At 41.3% G+C, this 25,000-nt stretch overlaps 3 protein-coding genes across 5 annotated transcripts in view; 2 read left to right on the forward strand and 1 right to left on the reverse strand.

The window, feature by feature from the left end:
* brat1 (BRCA1-associated ATM activator 1) overlaps positions 1-2,679 on the reverse strand; it is a 7,239-nt gene extending 4,560 nt beyond the window's left edge. The window contains exons 1-4 of one of the 2 annotated variants that reach the window (XM_080449447.1): positions 2,569-2,679; positions 2,316-2,460; positions 871-1,016; positions 181-328 (exon numbers count right to left, since the gene is read on the reverse strand). In XM_080449447.1, the coding sequence (XP_080305573.1) occupies positions 181-328; positions 871-1,016; positions 2,316-2,451 (430 nt within the window). In that variant the 5' untranslated portion in view covers positions 2,452-2,460; positions 2,569-2,679. Of the gene's footprint in view, positions 1-180; positions 329-870; positions 1,020-2,315; positions 2,461-2,568 lie in introns of both variants that reach the window. The other variant, XM_080449446.1, reaches the window with a different exon arrangement.
* A 774-nt stretch (positions 2,680-3,453) lies between these two features.
* On the forward strand, positions 3,454-19,747 carry eif3ba (eukaryotic translation initiation factor 3, subunit Ba). 2 transcript variants are annotated; one of them, XM_080449513.1, is made up of 19 exons: positions 3,454-3,673; positions 4,911-5,103; positions 6,647-6,766; positions 7,427-7,484; positions 7,852-7,980; positions 8,565-8,722; positions 9,648-9,779; positions 10,094-10,160; positions 10,250-10,296; positions 10,728-10,938; positions 11,022-11,094; positions 11,614-11,736; positions 11,832-11,910; positions 12,579-12,717; positions 13,336-13,461; positions 15,910-15,987; positions 16,461-16,569; positions 16,693-16,805; positions 19,172-19,747. In XM_080449513.1, exons 1-18 carry the CDS (start codon positions 3,565-3,567, stop codon positions 16,791-16,793), a joined length of 2,052 nt encoding a protein of 683 aa, XP_080305639.1. In that variant the 5' UTR covers positions 3,454-3,564; the 3' UTR covers positions 16,794-16,805; positions 19,172-19,747. The 2 variants fall into 2 exon arrangements, with proteins under 2 accessions (XP_080305639.1, XP_080305640.1); XM_080449514.1 differs by having other exon boundaries at positions 19,175-19,747.
* A 5,025-nt stretch (positions 19,748-24,772) lies between these two features.
* Positions 24,773-25,000, forward strand: part of LOC308100511 (carbohydrate sulfotransferase 12-like) — an 11,566-nt gene continuing 11,338 nt past the window's right edge. Inside the window, exon 1 of the mRNA XM_080449576.1 lies at positions 24,773-24,987. The gene's annotated coding sequence lies outside the window, so the exon portion shown is untranslated. The remainder of the gene's footprint in view (positions 24,988-25,000) is intronic.

Consider the following 25,000-nt stretch of genomic DNA (forward strand, 5'->3'; position numbering starts at 1 on the left):
TCTCATTTATGAGGAGAGCAGAGTGTCTCCCTCTTGTGTTTCCTAATTTAACCACTTAAAACATTGACCAAAATCCACAGCTGTCAGCTTGTAGAGCTGCTATTGTTGCAGAACGTTCGCCCACCCCGAGCCATTGGGTTCATAATTTCTAGGAGAAACGTCACTTGCAATCAATCCCACCTGTTTCCTCCAGGAAGCGGAGAGCCATTGGGTGCTGCAGCATGCTCCTTAACCCCTGAATCCAGCCAATGCGCACGCAAGGATCCTCCCAGAGTCCGGCTTCCTGCCAGTGCTGACAGCTGTACCCCAGGCTCAAGATGGACTGCTCCTATTGCAGGACAAAACCTTTAAGACACAAAGCTATAGGGTACATCCATCTTCTTCGCGGACCGATCGTCCCCAGCGGTTCTTGTATTCTTGTATTCGTCTTGTAACCGGCTGCGCTTCCAGTAGGAGACTCAAAAGAGACTCTTTGAGTCTCCTACCGAAAGCGCAGCCGGTCATCAAATTATTGGCTTTTAATTCGACAAAAACAAAAAAATATCCATGAATTCAAGGCTTCATGGGGTGTGTAATTGATAGAAAATACGATTTCTTTTGGGTGAACTACACCTTTAAGGTTAGGAATAAATGTAGGGTTAGGCATAGTTTTACTGATGTTAAGTTTAGGAATAAGGTTAGGTCAAGGCATAGTTTTACTGAGGTTATGTTTAGGAATACCTGGTGGCGAGCGTTCCAAGGTTGCTGGATTTGACCTGGGGAGAGCGTGTTTTGGGGCGAGCGTTCTTGTATTCCATTCAGTGCCCAACAAGCTAGTGTGTCTTATTATATGACTTGTCAGTGAGTCGGGCGTTGTAAATATTACTGTACCTGCAGCAGTTTAAAGCTGTCCTCGCTGGCAGCCAACAATCCAGTTAGTTTGAGAGTGAAGGAGATGACCCCGGGGTCTGCTGTGGTGTTGTGGATCACAGAGTTGATGAAGACGGGCAGACAGGGGCAGACCTCCAGCAGGGATCCTACTGCACCAAGAGAACGGATTAATTAATATACTGCAGGGCCTTAGTAGGACAGACACCTAATCAATAAACCTTCCCGTTCAGCAAATAGCTGTATTCATATCAATTACTGTCTTCACCTCTTCCCATCTCCCAGATTCGGCACAAACATGGGGTTAAATTTGTTCTACTGCTATGCCACCAAAATGTGGAATGCCCTACCACCAGACATCAAAAAGTGTGACTCCTTACTCTCCTTCAAAACCGTCATAAAAGAGCACCTGTCTGCAATTTGTAACTGGTCCCTGTATAACATTTTTGCTTAAGGGGATAGACACAAAGGAGGCCCTTTCTGTCTCCTACCGGAACCCACCGCTCGTCATCAAATTATTGGCTTAGAAATGCGACAAAAACAAAACAATATCCATGAATTCAAGTCTCCATGGGGTGAGTAATCTATAGAAAAAAAGTCTATTGCTACTAGTGTTGATGATGTCTTGCATATTATTGTATGTCTTTAAATGTCTCGATGAATTGAATACACAGGACCACAATGGAAACAAGCCCTTAGAGCTTTTTTGTGTTATCCTTTTAGCACCATTGTATAATCATACCACTGTAGTATTCGCAAACTGTTAATAAAGTATTCAATCAATCAAATCAAAACATCTTGATCCACAAAAGCTAAATCACACTGTAACTCCAGATCACTTTGTGTAAAATATAAACCAGTAAAAAAAATAAAGACAGAGGTAAGTTAGTTAGATAAAATCTTATCAACACCAGTGGTGTAAAGTAACTAAGTACATGTACTCAAGTACTGTACTTAGTACAATTTTGAGGTATTTTTTACTTTCTTCAGTATTTACAATTTTCAATACTTTTACATATATCCCACTACATCTCAGAGGAAAATATTGTACTTTTACTCCACTACAATTATATGAAAACTATAGTTAGCCTACTAGTTACTTTGTAGATTGTGATTATTATTATAAAACTCACTAACCACATCAGCTGTAAATATATTTCGGCCATTTGAAAATAGCAGATCTACAAGCTCACAATCCGCGATGCAACGCATTGTAAGCTTGTAGATCGGCTATTTTCAAAAAACATTTTAAAATACTTTTTGAACTTGTGAAATGGGACATTCTGCACAATGAGTACTTTCTACTGTTGGTACTTTAAGTACATTTTGATGCCGATACTTCTGCACTTTTACTCAAGCACATTTTGAATACAGGACTTCTACTTGTAAACAGAGTGTATCTACATTGCAGTATTGATACTTTTACTTAAAGTAAAACATGTGAGTACTTCTTCCACCACTGCTAGTCAGCCCAGTGAACCAGTCCAGCATCTTCTCCAGGCTGGTGTCGTCATGTAGAGGCTTCTCCAGGCCGGCCAGCACCTCACAGACCCGGGGCATCAGCACCACACACTGCTGCTCCATGATGTGCTGCTGATCATCATGTTATGAAAGAGATAACGCATAAGTTACGTTCATTGATGCATAGTAGATGTCAACTTTACGGTTATGAGTGCTTAAGACAGCTGACCATGGACTCACATAAATTATAGGACGATGTTGTCCGACATCAAATTATGGAATATAATATATTTAACTATAACAGAGCATGTAGTTTTTTTTGTTTGCTTTATATTGTTGCTAGCCGCTCCTCCTCTCGCGGGAAATAGTTTCGCATATAACGCCGGTAGGTACGTGGCTTCCTTTCCTTCTTTTTGCCACGCAAAACGCCATGAAACGAGAGCAACTGCGTTTTCCGTCGATCTACAAACCAAAAAAGACCAGACTGAAGGCGATCCCCTAGCCCTGGATCACACGACGGTCGTCTGTCACGACCGTCATGGATGAACTTCAACCTGGGGTTTGCACTTTCTCCCCGTTTGGCCCGTACATCTATTTAAACGTTCAGATTTCAAATATAAAGTGCTTACCTCATGGCCACGGATGTTAAAATTATGTACGGGCCCTCAGAAGTACCCGTATCTTTTGTATTGTTGAATAAAAAGTATTTTAATCCGATCGGTGGCCATTTTCTAATAGAGTTATAATGTATCAGAGTGTAATACGTCTCCCAACCGATAGGGTCGTGTAGTTAAAAGCATATGGAGAAAATAGCCACTGATCGGATTAAAATGCTTTTTATTGAACAATACGGAAGATACGGGTACCTTTGAGGGAACGTACATAATTGCAACATCCGTGGCAATGGGTTAAGCACTTTATATTTGAAATTTGAACGTGTATGTAGATGTACGGGCCAAAAAGGGAGAAAGTGCAAACACCAGGTAAAATGTCATCCATGACTGTCATGATATGACGGTCATGTAATGAGGGCTCGGCAATCCCCATGGTTTGGAGATCGTACGGTCTTCGCGGCGCCAGCCGGATATCGCGCACGACTTCCGGATTGACGTTTCCGTCGCTTCTTCCATTTTCTCCCGGATCGCACATGGCAGACACATCAGCCCAGAGCCGCCCGTCTCTGTTTTAGCCTCCCTTTTTCTACAGAGACCGAATCCCCCTCCTAAACCTGGTTAAATGCAAGATACGGTGGACAGTATGGCGGACGATCCCGAGTACGACGACGAGGAAGAGGAGCCTTCGTTCAGCGAGCCGGAGGACTTCGTGGACGACATCGAGGACGAGGGTGAGTGTCAGGAAACACGCCGGTTCATCGCCAGGCCTGGCTCTGGTGCTGCTAGCTAGCTAGCGCTGCTAGCCGTTCAAGATGACAAGGATGGTACAGTGACGTCAGTGACAGTACGGAAGTAGCCTGTAGTGTCATCATGGGGGGCCCCTAACATCAGAAGAAATCATATTTTGTAGTATTTCATCTTGTTTAAACGTGGCGTGTTTTGGGCTTGTCATCATGTGTGAAATACGTCAATATTTTTAATCATAATATAATATATATTGAATATTTCTAAAACAGCTGAAATACTTGTTCAAGCCAATTTATTTTAAATATTTATAATAAGTTTTTCCTATTCCTGTGATATTCTGTGTGTATTTTGTTAAGCAATAAATAATAATAAATAAAACAGCGGAAAAACAGCGGTTTTCCCCACGCTTGATGTCCATTATTTGTGACGTTACTGGCCTCTCCTTGGTGTTTTTGTTACAGACTACAGCAAGTGAGCTTAGCTAGCAACTAGCCGAATAATAGCTTATCATTTATGCCTGGTACTGGCCTAGTTTTCTTATTTATTTCAATTACACGTTAATTGATGTTCACTGGACTTTGATTTCAGCTATTATTTAACATAGGTTGTAGTGAAATGATTTAGTTGAGCCTTAAATGAATCCCCAACGCCAACGCTGCTGCTAACAGTGTAACCCAGTGTGACTGACAGTCATACTGCTTATTCAACCGTTCAAAATGGTCCCATTCTGCTCTGCAAATGGCGCAACAGGGAGCTGAATGGAAGCGTTTTAGCTGCAATTTGAAAAGATGATGATGTGAGAACATGCCGAGAATTGACATAGCAGAGCTATGATAAAACATTAAATAGGTAGCTTTTGTGGACCAGCTGTTATCTTACCATCAGTGCTGCCTGCATCTCTGTATTTTCACGTGTGTGTGTGTGTGTGTGTGTGTGTGTGTGTCTGTAGAATCCATTTCTTGTCAAAGTGTGCAGATAAAACTTGTCCCTCATTTTGTAGTCAGATCTTCTCCCTTTGCCAAGTATACTTAGTATAATATACAGTATACTGTAGATGTACAAAGCTCAAGTCAACTCGCAATGTGAGGCGTTGTGAACTTGTACAGCTGCTATTATTTCAGTGCGACACCACTGTACAATGAAGTATAACAGTTGGCTTAATGAGTTGACTGGCCTCTTTCCATAATCACCTTTCCATCCTCTTTCGTTTCATTTGTCCAGAGTTGTTGGAAGACCTCCTGAGAGAGAAGCCCCTGGAAGCTGACGGTATAGACTCTGTGGTGGTGGTGGATAATGTTCCCCAGGTGGGCCCAGAGCGTCTGGAGAAGCTCAAAAATGTCATCCACAAGATTTTCTCCAAGTTTGGCAAGATCACCAACGAGTTCTACCCTGAGGCGGATGGCCTGACAAAAGGGTAAGACTGCATTGTGCCGCAGAGATGGTTTGGTTATCTTATCATGTGTACTGCTGCGTCCAACGTAACCACTTTCAACCTAGTCTCGCATTTAATAGAAAGAGAACGTGACATCACACCATTGGAGTAATAGCTGAAAACCTCCCAAGATGGCGCCACCTGTCCATTGCACTCAATGGACATTGAACTCAATGGACGGGGGCGGGCCAGGTCGCTCGTTCTAAATTGCCAGACAATCAGAGATCTCTGTCTATTGATAAGTCTGGGGAAATCTACATTTAATATATGGGCTAGAACATTGCTGTTAACAGGAGTGCCGAAAACGGTCCAGACCGTTTTTGACCCAATTTTATTTTTATACGTGGGGCGCTCTAACGAAACTTTGGGATCATCCAAGGAGTCTCTGAGAAGGAGAGGCCGGATGTGGATCCATGTCAAAAATCCTTCCGGTCGGCCTTTCCAACTCCTTGACTAAAAGCTTAATATCTCCATTTCTTTTTAACGTGGTGGAAGCGAGCCGTTTTCGATCGGCGATCACTTTGCAATGGAGGATCGCGTTAGAAATATTATTGTTCCAGGCGTTAGTCGGGACCCTCCGCCATCTCGCACGCTTTGTTTACATGCACTTCCGCGTCGGGGCTTCTACAGCGCGAAACATATCAACGTAAGTGGATGGAAGAATAGCAGGCACTAAACGTATAATATTTTAATAAACCTCTGGCACCCAATGTGTTAATGGCCACTATTGCTTTGACAATAATGAAGAACCGCACTAAAGAGCTGCCATAGCTGAATGGGTAGAGAGATGTCTCCTGGGAAAGCTAAGGTCCCCGGTTTGCCCACCCCCCGGCCCTGCTCTAGACTATGTGACGAAGTGTCCCTGTGTAAGACACTTAACACCAAACTGCTCACTGTGTACCTACTGGGTATTTGGCACTTACCCTCTGCTCGTAATAGTTAGGATAGGTTAAATGCAGAGGACAAATTGTACTGTATTGCAAATGTACTGTGACCCAAAAAATAATTATACCAAAGCTGCAATGGTGTTAATTTTTCCCACTCAGTTTTAGCCACTATATTGTATTTAGATGTCACCAGACAAGACGTATGGGTAGGTAGAGATCTCATTTTCTGATCGTCTGGCAGGGCTATTTTAAACCTGACGTCCCTATTTTAGGCATGTCATTATAGAATTACTAGATGTTCTGGCCACGAAACAGCTGGAACATCTAGTAGCGTTGATCAAACCATTTGTCACGCAAAGCTTGGCCAATCAAATCCTGGTTTCTTTTGTGACTGGATTTGACCTATCAAATACGGATTTTACGTTTGTGACGCCCACCCATAAGCCAATTCTAATATAATAAGAAGATAAAATTATTGTAGAATATAAAATGGTCAAAAATAGCAGACGTACCAGCTCACAGTGTGTCGCGATGCGTTGTGAGCTTGTAGATCAATTTTTTTGCATAGCGACACCATTGTACAGCGAAGTATAAAATAGGGCTTAAGTGGTTAATGACTTTCCTCTTTTTTTTTTTAGATACATCTTCTTGGAGTATGGTGCTCCCACTCAGGCTCTGGAGGCAGTGAAGAACGCTGATGGCTATAAACTAGACAAACAGCACACGTTCAGGGTCAACGTGTTCACTGATTTTGACAAGTAAGTGTGGAATGTTATGTAATGCTGTCAGCTACTGTTGTGCACATTGATGCTTTTCCACCGATGTCCGATTTGAGTGTGTGGTGGAATCTCTCGTCGTGAGCAAGGCAAAGATGTGCAAGGATGACGGACCAGTCCGCATGTTCACTATTTATTCAGCATGAAGTACACTTCACAACATTCTAGGTCTAATTTAGCACACGCAAGAGCAGCAGCAGAAGAAGCAGCTCTCATGTGGTTCCTGGGTGCTATTATGCCATCCGGCAGTGAAATCTATTCTTATTTCTTACACTTCCACTCACAAGGTGTTTCAATATGAGCATCCTGCCTCCATCACCAGAATTCATGTTGCTGTCCTAATATGTCCAGTCTGTTCTCTCATCTCTTATTTGAATCGCAGACCTTAAGACACAAGTGTCATTGGCTGGTCATTGTGACATGTCTTGTCCAGATATCATACGTGTCATCATGTTTCATCATTCTTAATATAGCATTTCAAGTGAGTTTGTGATGAAGCAATCTAGCTACTAGTCTGTAGTCTATTGACCAACAAACATGTGTGTATGTGTTTACTCAAATACATAAACTATGTACAATATGAATCTTGCATATCCCGGCTTAGTATAGAAATCCCCTAACATGTGCTTTTTGTGTCTTTAGGTACATGAACATCAGTGACGAGTGGGAAACTCCTGAGAAACAGGACTTCAAAGACTTTGTGAGTGTTTAAATTATGGATTTGTGAGTGTTCAATTATGGATTTGATCTTCAATTTTTGGCCATTGCAACAGTGATCAACTAAATGTCAGTGATCTGTCAGTGAAATTCAGTGAAATTGATTTTGTGTGTGTCCATGTTCTACAGCCTGTGATGACAAACTAAATAACTTTTCTGACACCTCGTATGAGAGCAGAACTATCTGCTCCTGATTCTAACTTTGCTCTGAGGCTCACAGTTACCACTCCTCCTAAACGCTCAGTTTTTGACCCCTGCATGATATATCACAAGACCATCAATGTTATTAGATTGCCCAGCCTCCACTAATATTGTGTGTGTGCTTGGTGCGTTTGTGTATGTTTCTCCAGGGTAACATGCGCCATTGGATTGAGGACCCAGACTGTCGCGACCAGTACAGTGTGATCTACGAATCGGGAGAAAGGACGGCCATCTTCAACAACGACTCCAAGGAGCCAATTGTAGCCGAGGAGAGAGCGGTGAGTTTCGTGTTCAGTAAGAGAAATTACCACAGAACTGATGGAAAGACCTGTGTGTTCATCCACAGGTGATCTGTCTGAAGTAGCTTGGCTTTAGTATTGATTTTGACCGCAAATTTGATTCAGTTTTAGTCATTTTTGAATACAATTCCATTTAATTTTTGTCATCTGAAATGTTTTAGTGTTAGTCTAGTTTTAGTCGACTAAATACCATAAGATTATAGTCGACTAAATCTACAGTTGATTTAGAAATTCCGGGCGGGCCTTGATGGCGTCGTAATGGCTGATCTACAAGCATGGTTGCATGCTGAAAATAGCCGATCTACAAGCTCACAACGCGTCACAGCGTGACACGTTGTGAGCTTGTAGATCTGTTATTTTCAGAGCGCAACACCAGAGCGCAACCAAACATAAAATTACTGGATCTCTTCTCCACTCGTCCCTCACTAACATTTTAGTCTAGTTTTTATTTATTGACGAAATTGTCAATATATTCAGTGAAAAGGAACATTTTTCGTCATAGTTTTAGTCGACGAAATAAACACTGCTTGGCTTCCAGTTTAATGGTGTGTGTCTGTCTGCAGCGCTGGACAGAGACGTACGTGCGCTGGTCTCCTAAAGGCACCTACCTGGCGACGTTCCACCAGCGCGGCATTGCGTTGTGGGGTGGCGAGAAGTTCAAGCAGATTCAGAGGTTCAGCCACCAGGGCGTCTCGCTCATCGACTTCTCCCCCTGTGAGAGGTAAGCAACGTCACTCATCGCCTGTCTAACCACCTCATCACTTAACACGATATTATCTGCTTAATAATACGCCTTAATGCATGGTTTGGTATCTCTAGAGCTGCCTTCTTTAACCCCTTTCAACCTGGTTCCCCTATTTTGGTCATAATAGGCAAACATCTTCGCTATTTGTCTTACGGTGAAATATAGGGGCGTGTGTGTGTGTGTTCTAGAGCCTGTGATGACAAACAAAAAAACTTTTCTGACACCTCGTATGAGAGCAGAACGATCTGCTCCTGATTCTAACTTTGCTCTGAGGCTCACAGTTACCACTTTAATGTGTGTTGGTTTATTAGATGGACCCGTTTTATTGTAATCTGTACATCGTTGTTGTCGGGCAGAAACCTTGTTGTGTATCTCAATATATATTCTTATAATAATATATATATTAATATATATATTATTATATTATCAATATATAATAATCTTATGTTTTCATAAATGAATGCCCTATTTTATACGTGGTCATATCACGTGTCGCGCAAAAATAGCCTATCTACAAGCTCACAGTCACAACATGATGCGACGTGGCACATTGTGACTGGTGGGACAATTGCTGGTTGACATGGTACTGCCTGGAAGTAAAAACAGAATATTCCCCCTGTACAAGCAGGTGTGCTCAATGGCAAACATTTCAGCACTTGCACAGGGGACCAGGGTTTGAATCCCCGGTTGGACATGAAAGTTACAGTGCAGCTTTAAGTGGTTAAGCAAACTAGCACACTATATGTACTTAATACTTTGCATCTGGCATAACTTGCAACTAATGACATGCAAACCTCAATACTTGCACACCCAATAGTAACTGTTTTGTGTGGATGAATGTGAAATGTTTTGTGTGAGCTATCTGAAGCCTAATTTATTTTATTTTTTTGGTGTCTCCCAGGTACGTTGTGACCTTCAGTCCACTGATGGACACTAAAGAGGACCCACAGGCCATCATCATCTGGGACATTCTAACGGGTCAGAAGAAGAGAGGCTTCCATTGTGAGAGCTCTGCACACTGGCCCATCTTCAAGTCAGTATACCAAAGCTTTTAGTTCCAATCCCTCTCCCTATGTAGGCCTGTCACAATTATAACATAATCGCCTAATCACAATTTCCACGTTGATTTCTTTTTCATATATTTTCAAACATTTTCCAAAAATAGCAGATCTACAAGTTTACAACGCATCACTTAGTGACATGTTGTAAGCTTGTAGATCAGCTATTTCTTACAAATTTTTTGCAAAGTATAACATTGTTAAATATGTCAATTAAATCGTTAATTGCAATTATTTGTGTGACAATGAATGTTGTTTCTAATTGTCTTGTAATGGTATTTGTTCTCAGATGGAGCAACGATGGGAAGTTCTTTGCCAGGATGACCCAGGATACGTTGAGCATCTATGAGACTCCTGTAAGAAAATGTGACTAAAACACATTTCTGTATTTATTTGGTGTATTGTAATGCAAGCTAGATTAAAACCAGCCTCTTTTCCCTTATAGTCTATGGGCCTGCTCGACAAGAAGAGTCTCAAGATCAATGGAATCAAGTAAGTCAATCCTTAATATTTGTAATCTATTAACCGTATGATTTTAAGGCAGTACTTCCCAATCTTTTTAGGTCAAGACCCAAAAGAGAAATTAGATGTTTGCCCGGGATCCAAACTAATGAAAATGGCAGATATACAAGCTCACAACATGTAGTTTTTTTTATTTATTTTACTTATGAAATTCTTTTGAAAAATGTTGGAATTGTTTTTAATTTATGAAACCTTTTGAAATCTTTAGCTTTATTTTTATGTAGAAAACGAAAAAAAGGGATATTTACTCTCGATCCCCAAAAAATTGGTCTGCGACCAAAACATGGGTCCCGACCCACTGGGAAACAGTGCTTTAAGGGATGATATCATAGCTGTCTTGATGGTGGTTTTTAGACTTGAATCGTCTTATGTTAGCTGTGTTTGTGTGTGTGTGCTTCCAGGGACTTCTCATGGTCTCCCGGTGACAACATCCTAGCATTCTGGGTACCAGAGGACAAAGACATCCCTGCCAGGGTGACCCTGATGCAGATCCCCTCCCGTCAAGAGATCAGGGTTCGCAACTTGTTCAACGTCGTCGACTGCAAACTGCACTGGCAGAGAAACGGAGACTATCTCTGTGTCAAAGTGGACCGGACCCCCAAGGGAACACAGGTACGTGAAAGGAGACGGGAACATTGAGCAGAGAAGTTTAAGGTAAATCTAGTGAATGCTAATGATGATACTTTCTCTTTCAGGGTGTGGTTACCAACTTTGAGATCTTCAGAATGAGGGAGAAACAGGTTCCTGTTGATGTGGTAGAAATGAAGGGTATGTACGTACGCATGCGAGTGCACACAGACAGATAAACACCAATGCTCATGCACACACACACACACACATACACACCTTTGTGGGCATAGCGTCAAAGGTGGTGAGAATCAGGGCTCGTACAGAACCTTGGATGAAGGGAGACATCCTGAGTGAATGCCATCAAACTCAGAAACAAAAGCTACTCTGAGTACAGAAAAAACAAAAATGAGCAACTACTTCTTAAATGAAAACATAGAGGCAAACAAAATTGGACAGACCTTTTAGTCAAAGTATTTTAAATGTAATTGTGCTGTTTTGCCTAATAAAACATTCAATCAATCAAAACATACACACACACACACACACACACACACACACACACACACACACACACACACACACGTGTGAGGACCCAGCATTTTAATCACTTGGTGATAACTAGGGAAACGGCCATTTGAGTCCTCTCAAAGATAAGAACAGATAACAGAACCGTGTCTGCAACCACAACATCAAAACATGACGTTCTTGTCCTTCCAGAGCCCATCATAGCGTTTGCATGGGAACCCAACGGCAGCAAGTTTGCCGTTCTCCACGGAGAGTCTCCTAGAATCAACGCTTCCTTCTATCACGTCAAAAACAACGGCAAGATCGACCTCATAAGTAAGTATTCTACGTAGAGAGAGACATGGTGACACGTTTGCCTAATAACTGTAACACCCTCCATTGACTGGATCAATTGTCCTTCTCTTTTGCAGAAATGTTTGACAAACAGCAGGCCAACAGTATCTTCTGGAGCCCGCAGGGACAGTTTATGGTGCTGGCTGGTCTCAGGAGGTCAGTTGTGTCTGTAAATTGCTGTGAAATTTGAGAGAGATGCAGACAAGAAAGAGCCACTGATGACAAGCTTTAAAACTTTTCTGACACCTCGTATGAGAGCTGGATGTCAGCTCCTGATTCTACTTCTGATCTGAGGCTCATCAGACTTAGTGCTCCCATATGATGCATATGTTTTAGATAAGGATTTGAAAGGTTTGATTTTGACGTATCAACAGATATTACAATTTCTATGGAAAAAAGCGAATGAAAAATGCAGTACAGTAACCGTTAGGCATTCAAATCGATTCAAACGGATGACAATTTAAATCGATTTAATAAAAAATGTATCGCGATGCAAACAGCAGAGGGCGCAAACGAGACAAGATGAAAATACGGTATCTTTGTAAGAGAATTGATAAAAAATGAATTTGTCTGGAAAATAAATTTGTATTAAAAAAAAACGTGAAAAATCTTATCGTGAACCTAGTATCGTGATTTGAATTGTATCGTGAATTGAGTGAATCTTACATGCCTAGTAACCATCAAAACAAATTGAATGAATGAATGTCACGATAAAATATTGTGAATCTGTTCAGTTATAGCCCAGCACTAACTGTACTACTCCACATTTTAATGTGTGCTGCATATAATTAACCTTTCCAACCTGCATGTGTGTGTGCCTACAGTATGAACGGGGCCCTGGCCTTCGTGGACACGTCAGACTGCACTTTGATGAACATAGCTGAGCACTACATGGCGTCTGATGTCGAGTGGGATCCCACCGGTCGCTACCTGGTCACCTCTGTGTCCTGGTGGAGCCACAAGGTACACACAGTACACACACACACGTCACACGTCACTTAGGGACAAATGACTTGGACTTAGCTCTTCCTTTAGTGACTTGACTTTTCTTTTCTTCCTCGTGGACGTACTTATTATACCAGTGTCAGTCTACTTTATGGGGATTATGCGGTCGACATGCACTTGACATTTTGCACCTTAATCCCAGGTACAACCCACTGACTTGTCTTTTTTATTGTGTTTTTCTAGCACTTTAACTAACTTCCATAAGTATATCATACACAGTATACATCTGCTGCTATGCTCACACACCTTATATCTTATCTCAGGTACCATGTGAAAATATGTAGATAACTCCTGTCCCCCTTGCCACCCCCCTTCTTCTTCCCTTTCTTTTTTCTATGGAAATAACGATACGATGGGAACTGAATTTCACCCACTTTTTTACTTATGTAAACCTGTGATGTGACAATGAAGCTGATTCTGATTCACACACACAACCCCTTAATGACAGAAATAGTTTTGTCCTATAGGACTGAGACGGCCCGACTAAAACGTAGGAATGATATGCAGCTACTGCTAACATCTCCACTTGTGTGTGTGTGTGTGTGTGTGTGTGTGTGTGTGTGCATGTGTCTCCAGGTGGACAACGCCTACTGGCTGTGGACCTTCCAGGGCCGCCTGCTTCAGAAGAACAACAAGGACCGCTTCTGCCAGCTGCTCTGGAGACCCCGGCCAGCCACCCTGCTGCAGGTGGAAGAGATCAAGGTACGGCTTTGCGCTCACATATGTATGTTTGTGTTGGTGTGTGTGTTTTCTAGAGCCTGTGATGACAAACTAAATAACTTTTCTGACACCTCGTATGAGAGCAGAACTATCTGTTCCTGATTCTAACTTTGCTCTGAGGCTCACAGTTACCACTTCATGTGTGTTGGTATATTAGATGGACCCGTTTTATTGTAATCTGTATACATCCACACGGCGTAGTGTCATCAGTGGGTCGTACCTAGGGGGTGGAGTCGCTCAGGGGAAAACACAGATTTCCCCCAGCTGGTATAGACGGAGGGATGTGGGGTTTTCAAACTCATATGCTGTAAAAGTATACCAATTTAAAAGCAGGCGTCATGGCTTGCCAGATCACAGGCACAGAACCTTGTTGCCACTCGACAAGGAATGCTACATTAGCAAATTAAACAAGAGTCCGATTGGAATGTTGTCCTGACTGGACAGAGGATCCAACACAACACAATGGCCCGAGGTTATCGGATTTAATCGCCTGGTAAGAGACACTATTACATTTTCTATAGATATGATCAATTAAACTTATCATAATATCAAAAAGCAAAAGCCATTCATTCATCAATGATTTTTATAGAACACGTTTTAGTGAATTCCAAGTACAGGAGACATTGACGCCATTACAGTTTGGAAACGCAGTCAGCATGCAGCGATTTACACACAAAACAAGCCAAACCCTAGACTATCCTCGTTTAAAAATCTACAGAAAACACAATTGTTAATCTGGCAATGAACACGGAGCTAAAGCAGTGTGTAAATCCTGCATGATATTAAATGACGCACTTCGCCAAATGGTAATGGCGTCGGTACGTGCTGTTCACAAAACAGTCTCTAACTGTACTTCAAATTCACTATAAACATTATTGATGACTTAATGGCTGTTGGGTTTTGATATTATGCTAAGTTTAATTGATCATATCTTGTAATAGTGTCTCTACCAGGCGATCAAACACTGTGCATATGTAAACATGTTTGGTAACAAAGAGAGAGACGGGAGGTAACCAGAAGACTCGCCCCAAAACACGCTCGCCCCCATTTTTTCACCGACCAGCGGTTCTTGTATTCTTGTATTTGTTTTACAGAGGATAAGGTTTGAAATAAGTTCAGGGTTAGGCATAGTTTTACTGAGGTTCAGTTTAGTAATAAGGTTATGTTTTGGCACCGTTTTACTGAGGTTACGTTTAGGAATAAGGTTATGTTTAGGCATAGTTTTACTGAGGTTACGTTTAGGAATACCAGGTGAATCCCGGTGGGTTTGCCCCGGGGCGACTGTGTTTTGGGGCGAGTGTTTTGGTATTCAGACGGAGATGGAAAGAGAAAACGGATCTCCGATCTCAGTGGTGTTTGTGCTGAAACTTGACTCATGCAGATAATCTGATAAACCACATGAACCCCAGCTTACGTATTCTGGGGGGAACATAAACCAAACATTGTCTTTTTAGTCACATATATCTTAATAATAAGTCAACTTTTCCGAGGGCGAGTGGACGATTGTGTTCCAGCTGTCCTTCTGATGGATTTTTCTTAGCTGACAATGTTTCTATCGTCCATAAAATAGCTCTGAAAGTGATCCAAACGATCGTGTATGATGTAACTCTATGAGGCAGATCGTTCTGTTTTCCCCCGAGACAAAATCGAAAGGGCGTTCCTGGGCGTTCCCGTCTATCTCCGTGTGTATCTATATATCTGTATATCCTTGCTGTCGGGCAGCAACCTTGTTTTATGTTTTTTCATAAATTAATGCCCTATTTTATACTTTGTCATATAACAGTGTCGCGCAAAAGTAGCAGCCTATCTACAGGCTCACAGTCACAACATGATGCAACGCGTTGTGAGCTTGTAGGTCAGCTATTTACACCAGTGTTGATTTTGACAGCAAATGTTTTATTTAGTTTTAGTCAGTCTTTTGAATAAAATTCTGTTTAGTTTGTCATATCTTAGTCACCTGTTTACTTTTAGTCGACTAAATATCATGAGATTTTAGTCGACTAAATCTACAGTTGGTTTAGTCGACTAAAATTAATTTTCACTTGCTGCATGCCGAAAATAGCCGATCTACAAGCTCACAACGTGTCGTGCTGCGACACGTTGTGAGTCTGTAGATCAACTATTTTCGGTCTGTGATACCCGCTCGCACCCATGATGAATTGTCTTAGTTCTACTGGATCTCTTCTCCACTAGTCCCTCCCAAACATTTTAGTCTAGTTTGTATTGGTTGACAAAATTGTCAGTGTTTTTAGTCATAGTTTTAGTCATCATAGACATTTTTTGTCATAGTTTTAGTCGAGGAAATCAACACTGATTTACACTAACTTAGTTTTGGATATGCAAGGCTTCCAGCCTATAACCTGATGATCTATATACATATATATTCACGTGTGCCTCTCTTTTAACTTCCCGCTGCGTTCTCTCTCACAGACGATCAAAAAGGACCTAAAGAAGTATTCCAAGATCTTTGAGCAGAAGGATCGTCTGAGCCAGTCCAAGGCTTCCAAGGTTAGACCCTGTTATGTTGCTGTGTGAACATCTGTTGAGAGCGGCCCTCCATATCTGCATGCTATCTGATGTTTCCTCGAGGACGATAGATTGCTGGGAATCATATCTACCGTTTCAGCCCTGATGTATATGAGGAGTGCGCTGCCTGTATTGTCTTCGTGTTGTTTAATTCGTCATCAGCCTGGCTCTTTTATGTTGTTCTTTGCACACGCTAGTATGTTAGGTTTTGTTGCACAAGATGGGGGATTTTCTTGTTTGTTAAAGCTGTTAAAAAACTGTCTTAAAGTGATCAGTTGATTATTTTTTCAATACGTCGTCATACAAATGTACAAACTTTACAAACTGTAAAAAGATGTATATGACATTTGGATATGGCTCTCCTGTCATCTGGAGCAGCTACGTTTAATGATGAATGGATGAAAAATGAGAGTGTGAGAATGTAATGCTAAACGCAGTGTGTTTTGTGAGAGTAGGAGCTGGTTGACAAGCGCAGAACCATGATGGATGAGTATCGCCTTTACCGCGAGACAGCCACTCAGGCGCACCAGGAACAGAAGGAGCTCCGCCTCGAACTCAGAGGAGGTACGAGCCATCTACTTTTGACCTTTCTCAGTGACGCACAGGTGTGCGTGCTTGTGCACTTAAGAACCCCATGACCCGTCTTGGCGAGTGAGCACTGAACAACCGTATGTGTGTGTCTTCCAGGTGTGGACACTGATGAACTGGACAGTAACGTGGAAGACTGGGAGGAGGAGACCATCGAGTTTTTTATCAACGAAGAAATCATTCCCCTCGGAGATCTGTAGTCCCCTACGCAGGTAACACACACTTGACAGTGTCCCCCATTCACAGTGGCATTTTTGGCCTTAACAACCGTAGTGGGGAAGCTCATGTTCTGTGTCCCTACACATGCACATAACACAAAATTCAGGAGACCTAGAAGAGCGCTTGCATGTATACGCAATTAACAGAACTCGCTCCTGTATTTACAGTCTGTCTGTATTGACACTTAAATAGTGCAATATTTGCTCTGAAGTTCTCTGAATGTAAATCTCCATTGTCAACGAATGTGGTGTCGGCCACTCACACCACAAGTGTTGTTTCCAGGATTCCTTAAAGGCTGGTTATTGCTCTCATTCATAAACTAATTTGACAACCATGTTTTATGTCTACATCACCCACATAATAGTGGACACCCATAAACAAGAATGAACTGGCTCAGTAGCCCCGATCTGTGTGTAACAAACGTGAGATTAGGGACATATTCAGAGCTGTGCATACATCTTGGAATGCTTCAACATGGATCTAATCTTACATTGGTGCATTACTTCCCATTAGTGTTAACAATAGCAAGTCCAGAAGTCATTCTCTGTCCTATTAACAGGTGTCAATATCTATTCTGCACAGATAATTCAATTGGAAAACATTGTGTATTTAATGTAAATACGGGTGTGCTATATTTCATCTTGGCATACAGGCTCTGCTACATATTTTACTGCCTGCTCAGCGTAATTGTCTCCGCCAGGCCGAAAGGCATGGCGAGAGAGTATGTTTTACCCCCTGTCCGTCCGTTTGTCCGTCCGTCCATCTGTCTGTGAACAGCTAATCTCAGGCACCGTTGGCCCGGTCGCTCCGAAACTGTGCACACACACTCCCTGGATGCCAATTCAGAACCTCTGCCCCAAATATTTCACATGGGCCTGTTATAGCGCCACCAGGAGGCCGATTTGTGCAAAAGCCTTTTACTCCGACAGATTTTATCCAAATGTCATGCAAATCGGTACACAGTATCTCTATAGTCATGTGATCAACACGGATCTGTCCGATTGTCCATATTCCATCCTCATTGGCTAAGGTTGGCTTCCAAAGTTTGCAGGATTGGTTCGTTTTGAACAAAATGCCTCAAATCATGAACGCAGCTTCCGCTTTCCGTGCAATTTCACACGCAAATTCCCACTAGGCCGAGGAAGAAATGCCACCCTTTTCACATTGGCCTGTTATAGCGCCACCAACAGGTCTAATTTAGCAAAACAAATTTTTGGAACAAAATGCCTCAAATCATGAATGCAAGGTCCGATTGCCGTGAAAGGCCCAAGAAGAAATGGCACCCTTTTCACATTGGCCTATTATAGCGCCACCAGGAGGCCATAATAACCTACCTAACCTGGCGGAGACCTGTGCTCCGAGGAGCACTTTTTCTAGTTAAAAGTAAAATCGTTTAAGTGCAGGAAGATATATGACAACCCCGCAGGGGAAACGGAACCCAAAGGTTAAACAGGGCCTATTGGTGGAGCTGGTTACAAAAAAACATGTCCCAATTTGCAGTGGTATGTGACAGGAACTATAGTGGAATGAGTTGAGCTAATGGCTAATCTACAAACTCAGTGCGATGCTTTGTGAGCTTGTAGACAGGCTGTTTTCGCCACATGACACCATCATACACCGATGTGTAAATACGGATTAATCAGTCAACACGACAGGTAGCCGTAACTTATTGGGGGGAGAGAGGCTGTCTGGTAATCAGTTCACCATTTCAATAACAAAGAACCCCCCCATAACCACATGATCCCTACCTTCCCTATTCTGGGGCAAACATTCAGCGAAAATAGTCAATATATTCGGCAAAGAGATTTGGTTTAGAGGGAAAAAAGAAGGCACGGTATAGTCCTGGGGGACCCCAAATGTTAAGTGGTTAAAGAAGCCGCCAAATTGGACAGCTGCTTGACACGTCACAGTTGCATAACCCATAGTGGTGAACGTGCACGTGACCCACTCAAGAATATCTGCCTGACCTCTAGCTCACAAGCTACGCATGAAGGCAGTCGGTCCATTCCAACCCCTTCGTAGATCACCTCACTCTGTGATTCCTGTGGTGCACTCTCATAATCATCACAGGTGCACTGCTTGTCATATCGTTGCTGTCAGGCAGAAACCCATATTCCAACTTTTTGTCTTTTCGAATTAATGCCCTACTTGATCATACTATAGCGTCACACAAAAGCATCGAAAGTGGCAGATCTGCAAGCTTGTAGATCTGCGACTTTTGCTGTTTTTGAATCCTGAAAAGTAACAGTTCTGAACATATGTGGTTTCCACCCGACAGACGATATTCATTACGGACACATATGAACAAAGTGTGCATACATTTTGGAATGCATATCTAACCAGTGGTTCTGTCTTCCAGCAGTACATCTGTGCGTGTGTGGGAGGACGAGGAGGAGAGAAGAAGTGTCGCGTTGACTGGAGGAGGACGACAACCACAGAATCTTGGGATTCCGTCTCAACGTTCTACCTTAGTGACATCATCAAAGCACGTGCCCTGTGGGTCAGCAGCAGGGAAAAAGAGAGAGGAAACATTTAATCTATACTTCTTTTTTTTTTTACACAACCCCCGCCCAATCCCCCTATTTTATCCTGGTACTTGTATTAAATAATAACCTTGATTCTTTTCTGGTTTCATTGATTTGGATTCACTCACTTTAACTTTTCACCTGTGGTCTTACTGCGGACTCTTTGGTCCTTTTGGTCATCTTGTGTGAGCCACAGCCTCACAATGCTCGCCTGTTATCACAGGGGTGCAGAGAGTGCCGTAGCAGCGGGGTGTAGGGGTGTTGTGACCAAACGTGTAGCCTTGTTATTTAGCGTGCTGCTGAGGTGGCGCTACAGTGGTCTGTATCCTCCTCCTTTCAGATTAGACCCCCACATTGGAAGGGGGCTCAATGCGGGAATAACTTTAAATAAACATTCAAATACAATGTTACAGTACCTTGTCTGATTTTATTTCTGTTAGGGGCTTCTCTCTTAACCCTTTAAGACCTGGAACGCATCAGTCATTTTTAGATTTGAGCTAAAAAGCATTATTTTACACTTTGGCTATTGAAAAATAGCAGATATACAAGCTCTGTGCCGCGCTACGAGCTTGTAGATCTGCTATTTTAGAAAAATCGAGAATTTGTGCAAATCTTTGAATGTATATTTTTTTAAAGCGAACATTTGTAACTCAAATCTTTGCTTCTGGGGGGTCCCTGGAACTAAATATTTTGAGATGGGGGTCTGCGGCCAAATTCATATCATTTTGGGGGTCCTTGACATGAAAAAGTTTGAAAACCACTGATATAGAAACATACGTTTTTCAGAAAACCGTTAGGATTTAGAAGACATTTTGCAGAATCGGAACCTCAGGCCTCAATGGGTTAAAGACTCATTTACATGTCTATGATTATATGATGTGGCCCTGGACCGCTGACATAGCGGTCCAGGCACCTATAATCGGCTCGATGTAGCCTGATAGCGTGTCGCGGGTTCGACTCCCGGTCCCGACGGCCTTTGCTGCATGTCGCTCCCCTTCTCTCCCCATTTCCTGTCAGCCATCCTGTCAAATAAAGGCATAAAAGGCAAAGAAATAAATCCTTAGAAGATGATCTGATGTAACCTGCAGTAAAGGAAGGTTACGTTGTGTCCGCTGAGTGTGTTGGTGATTGAGTACTCAACCCCTTGAACACCGTCGCAAAGGCGGCGTATAGATCAGGTTGTTCAAGAGGTTAAAGGTAAGTCCTTTAGGTTAGCCCTGTACAGCTCTTGACCCCTGACCCGCTGCACACTTCAAAACAACAACTTTGGTTCCGATTGGCCCTGACACACTTCATATAATTATATTTACAAGAGCATCGCTATTTTTGTGGGGAACGTTCTCCCCCCAAATAGCTGATGTAGCAGCGCACAACGCAAGAGATTTGGTGTAGAGAGGAAAACAAGCATAACCAGTACAGTTGCAACACCGGTCTGTTTTACCAAGTATAAAGGGTTTAAAGGGCAAGACCACTTTAGTAGAGGTTTGGGTTGTGTATTACCTTGCCATGGTGTAACTCCAAACGTGGACAAGAAATCAAAAATAATTGCTCCATTGATTAGAAATTGATAATTCAAAATATGCTCCTCATTGACTTACATTGTACGGTAAAACAGCTCTCAAAGTCACTCTTTTAGCTCATAAACAAACAAAAACAAAGATGATTCAGACAATATAGAACATCACCAAACCCAGTACTGTTTGTTTTTTATATAAAAATGTTAACTTCCTGTTGATTTTGCTATTTTTATTAAGAAGAAAACCCGGACTGGATTTGTGGATCCGGATCTTCAAATAGTAAAATCATCAGGAAGGTAACATTTTTATAAAAAAAATAAACAGTACTGGGTTTGGTGATGCTCTATATTGTCTGAATCAACTTTTTTGTGTTGGTTTACGGGCTAAAAGAGTGACTTTGAAAGCTGTTTCAGCATACAATGTAAGTCAATGAGGAGCATATTTTGAATTATCAATTTCTAATCAATGGAGCCTTCATTTTATTTTTCTTGCACACCTTTGGAGTTACATCATGGGAAGGTAACTACACATCCCAAACCTCTACCAAAGTGGTCTTGCCCTTTAAGTGGTTAATGCTTTTCGAAGTATTCTTTTTCTTGTGAAAATGAGACACTGATTAATTATCCTTACTTAATCCTGTGTGGTAGAAATCATCTTACTATCCAATTATTTGATAAGAAATGAAATCACTAATACACAAATTCATATCTTAGGAGGAAAAGCTGTGAGCTAATTGACAACTCAGAATCATGGGCTAACCCCAAGAAACGCACTAAAAGTACTTAAAAGTTCTAAAACTATTAAGCACAAAGGCCTCAGTGTCTGTTGGAGCCTCTAGGCACACGCTGGCCGATCTCTTTCCACTACAGCAGGCTACTGGAGTTCAGTGACATTTAACATTTGTAAGCAAGTCATCCATCCACCGATATCTTCTGACAAGCCTGTAATAGTATATCGTCACTGTCGGGCAGTGGTGGAAAGTAACTAAGTACATGTACTTAAGTACAATTTTGAGGTATTTGTACTTTACTTGAGTATTTCCAATTTCCAATACTTTTACTTCTACTCCACTACATCTCAGAGGCAAATATTGTACTTTTACTCCACTACAATTATTTGAAAACTTTAGTTACTAGTTACTTTTCAGATATAAATTATGATATAATGAAACATACATTAACAACTTTAACCCTATTTTATACATAGGCTATTTGAAAATAGCAGATCTACAAGCTCACAATGCGACGCGTTGTGAGCTTGTAGATCTGCTATTTTCAAATATTTAGTACTTTTACTTTTGGTACTTTAAGTACATTTTGTTTTGATGCCAATACTTTTGTACTTTTACTCAAGTAAATTTTGAATTCAGGACTTTTACTTGTAACAGAGTATTTTTATATTGCAGTATTGGTACTTTTACTTAAGTAAAGAATTCGAGTACTTTTTACACCACTGCTGTCGAGTGGAAACCTTGTACCTCCCAAACCGTTACTTTTCAGGAAATGTAAAAAAATAATGACTTGTGTTCCAATGGATCCGATGTAGTTATTTAATACTTTTTATAGCCAGCCTCAGCCTTACACAAACATGACCATTATTTTGTTGGTCAATATTAACAAAACAAAATAGGATCAAACCTGTCAAGAACTCAATAGGTTGTGACATAGGGGGGTATGTCATGTGGTGTGGGAGGTGGGGTGGCGGTGGAGTATGGGGGGTGTGTGGGGGGGAGTTTTGGAGCTTGCGGCGTACAAACGTTTCAGCATCAAAATATACTTTTAGTACCAAAGTAAAAGTACAAAAATGTTCAGAAAAGAGCAGATCTACAAGCTCATAACGCGTCACATTGTAGATCGGCTGTATGTGGTTACTGTAGGTTTTGTATTGATAATAAAATCTGCAAAGTAACAAGTAACTAAAGCTGTCAAATGCTGTCATTGTAGTGGAGTAGAAGTAACAAAAATGGAAAGTAAAGTAAAAGTACCTCAAAATTGTACTGTGCATTGTAAGCACTTGTGTAGTACTTGAGTAAATGTACTTAATTACTTTGCAGCACCATTGAGCAGCCAATGACTGACAGGTTAGGTATCACCAGCTGCACTGATTGCTAGAGTGTAGAGATACATGGGTTTATATTAATGGTCTTATATCAAAATGTATACATCACACAGCTTAGATGTCCAGACCCGTGCGCACTTGGTGATGTAAAATAAATATCTGTAGTGTAAAAAATGTGGCCACAGTGACACAGTGAAAACACGGGGCATTTCTCCTCTGTCCTTCTCCCTCCCCACTAGCAAAACCCATTGGAAATGCATTGGGTGCTTAAAGTTAATTATTTCAAAAACTACAAATTATTTCAAAAAGAAAAGTACAAGCATAGATGTACACAGTAAGCTGATTTTTTTTTTACAGTTTGAATGGAGTTTCTAAGTGAAAGTATGTGGGAGTATAGGTGCCATACTTTTGGGAGAGAAAGAAATATTGTAGAACATCAATAGTGTGCTCGCTGCTGCTGCAGCGAGCCCACAAATATGTTTCTGCCTGACAGCGAAGATATCACAGGCATGCAGATACATGCAGAATGCAGATGTGGTTAAAAAGGCAAGTTGTGAATGTGATTTAATGTGCAGTTCAGTGCTCTCTGCCCTTCTGAAGAATGCTACACTCCTAATGTTCTGAAATTTCCTTCTAGCCGTCCCGGATTTTTTTTTTCATTTTGTATTGTTTTTCTAAAGTGTTAAAAGACAATAGACAATGTAGGCTTTCATCACACACACTTATCCAGAGTGATTTACAAAGTGCAGGATTGTGGTAGCTAAATGGCATGAACCCTAGGCAAACAACAGGTTAAGTGGTCAAGTAGTCTACAGTAGAATGGCAAGAGAACAATGTACTATAAAGAAAGTAGGTTAGCAGGCAGACAGACATAAAACATTACTTAGATCTGTCTAAATGACAAACCTGGCATCTTGGCACAAGAAAACAACTTCATATGGATAACACAAGTTGTGTTATCCAGATGCAAGTTGCACAACTAGCATAAATCATATGTAAGAAATACTGATCCAAAGGAATGAGTCATCATGGGTTAGGTGGAGTCTGGAGAGAGAAGTTTTCAAACGTTTTTCTCCAAAATTTTGGCTATGTATTTATCTTTCTTAAGGCGAACCATGTGTGAACAGTTGTACAATTCTTCAGTATTTTACTATTTTAACAAAAAAAAAATCATTGCTTGTTATTGTGGTGTAAAGTAACTAAGTACATGTGCTCAAGTACTGTACTCAAATACATTTTTGAGGTATTTCTTTTACTTTACTGGAGTATTTCCAATTTTCTGTACTTAATTTTCTCCACTACATCTCAAAGGTAAATATTGTGCTTTTACTCCACTACAATTATTTGAAAACTTTAGTGACTAGTTACTTTGTAGGTGATTATATTATATTATAGATAGATTTCTTTATTAAAATCTTATAGATTATTATAGATAGACTTCTTCAGCCTACATTTTGGCCATTTGAAAATAGCCGATCTACAGGCTCACAATGCGACGCATTGTGAGCTTGTAGATCTGCTATTTCCAAAAGATTTTTATACATTTGAAAACTTTTAAATTAAACTTTTACTTTTAAGTACATTTTGATACCAATACTTTTGTACTTTTACTCAAGTAAATGTTTTATATTTTTGAGCATTTCTTCATTGCAGATATAGTATTGATACTTTTACTTAAATAACACATTTGAGTACTTTTTCCCCCACTGTCTGCCAGTCACTGCAGTCAGTGTCACTCACTGATGCTTAGAGGGCTTTAGGGAGGAGAGAAAGTTGTGTGAGGCAGGCTCAGCTGTGTGGGCGTGGTTACACTTCTATAGTAGCCTATACTTTTAGGTGGTGGTCTTATTATACACCAACTCTCGCGAGGGATACTTTTATAGCGAGGAGCCTGGAACTTATTATAGGTGGTGGTCTCTCCCACCTACACCAGATCTCGCGAGGGTGTTCTTTCTTATGGGGGTGACCGCTGGCTCCTCTCCCCACGCCACCCGGTCTCCTCGTCTTCTCCTCACTGAACGGACCAGACAACAACAAAGGACTGTCCTCGATGCAGCATGAAGCTCATCCTAAATGTAAGTAAATGCA

The sequence above is a fragment of the Gymnoscopelus braueri genome (genome assembly GCF_963280865.1).
Source record: "Gymnoscopelus braueri genome assembly, chromosome: 2".
Classification (NCBI taxonomy): Eukaryota; Metazoa; Chordata; class Actinopteri; order Myctophiformes; family Myctophidae; genus Gymnoscopelus; species Gymnoscopelus braueri.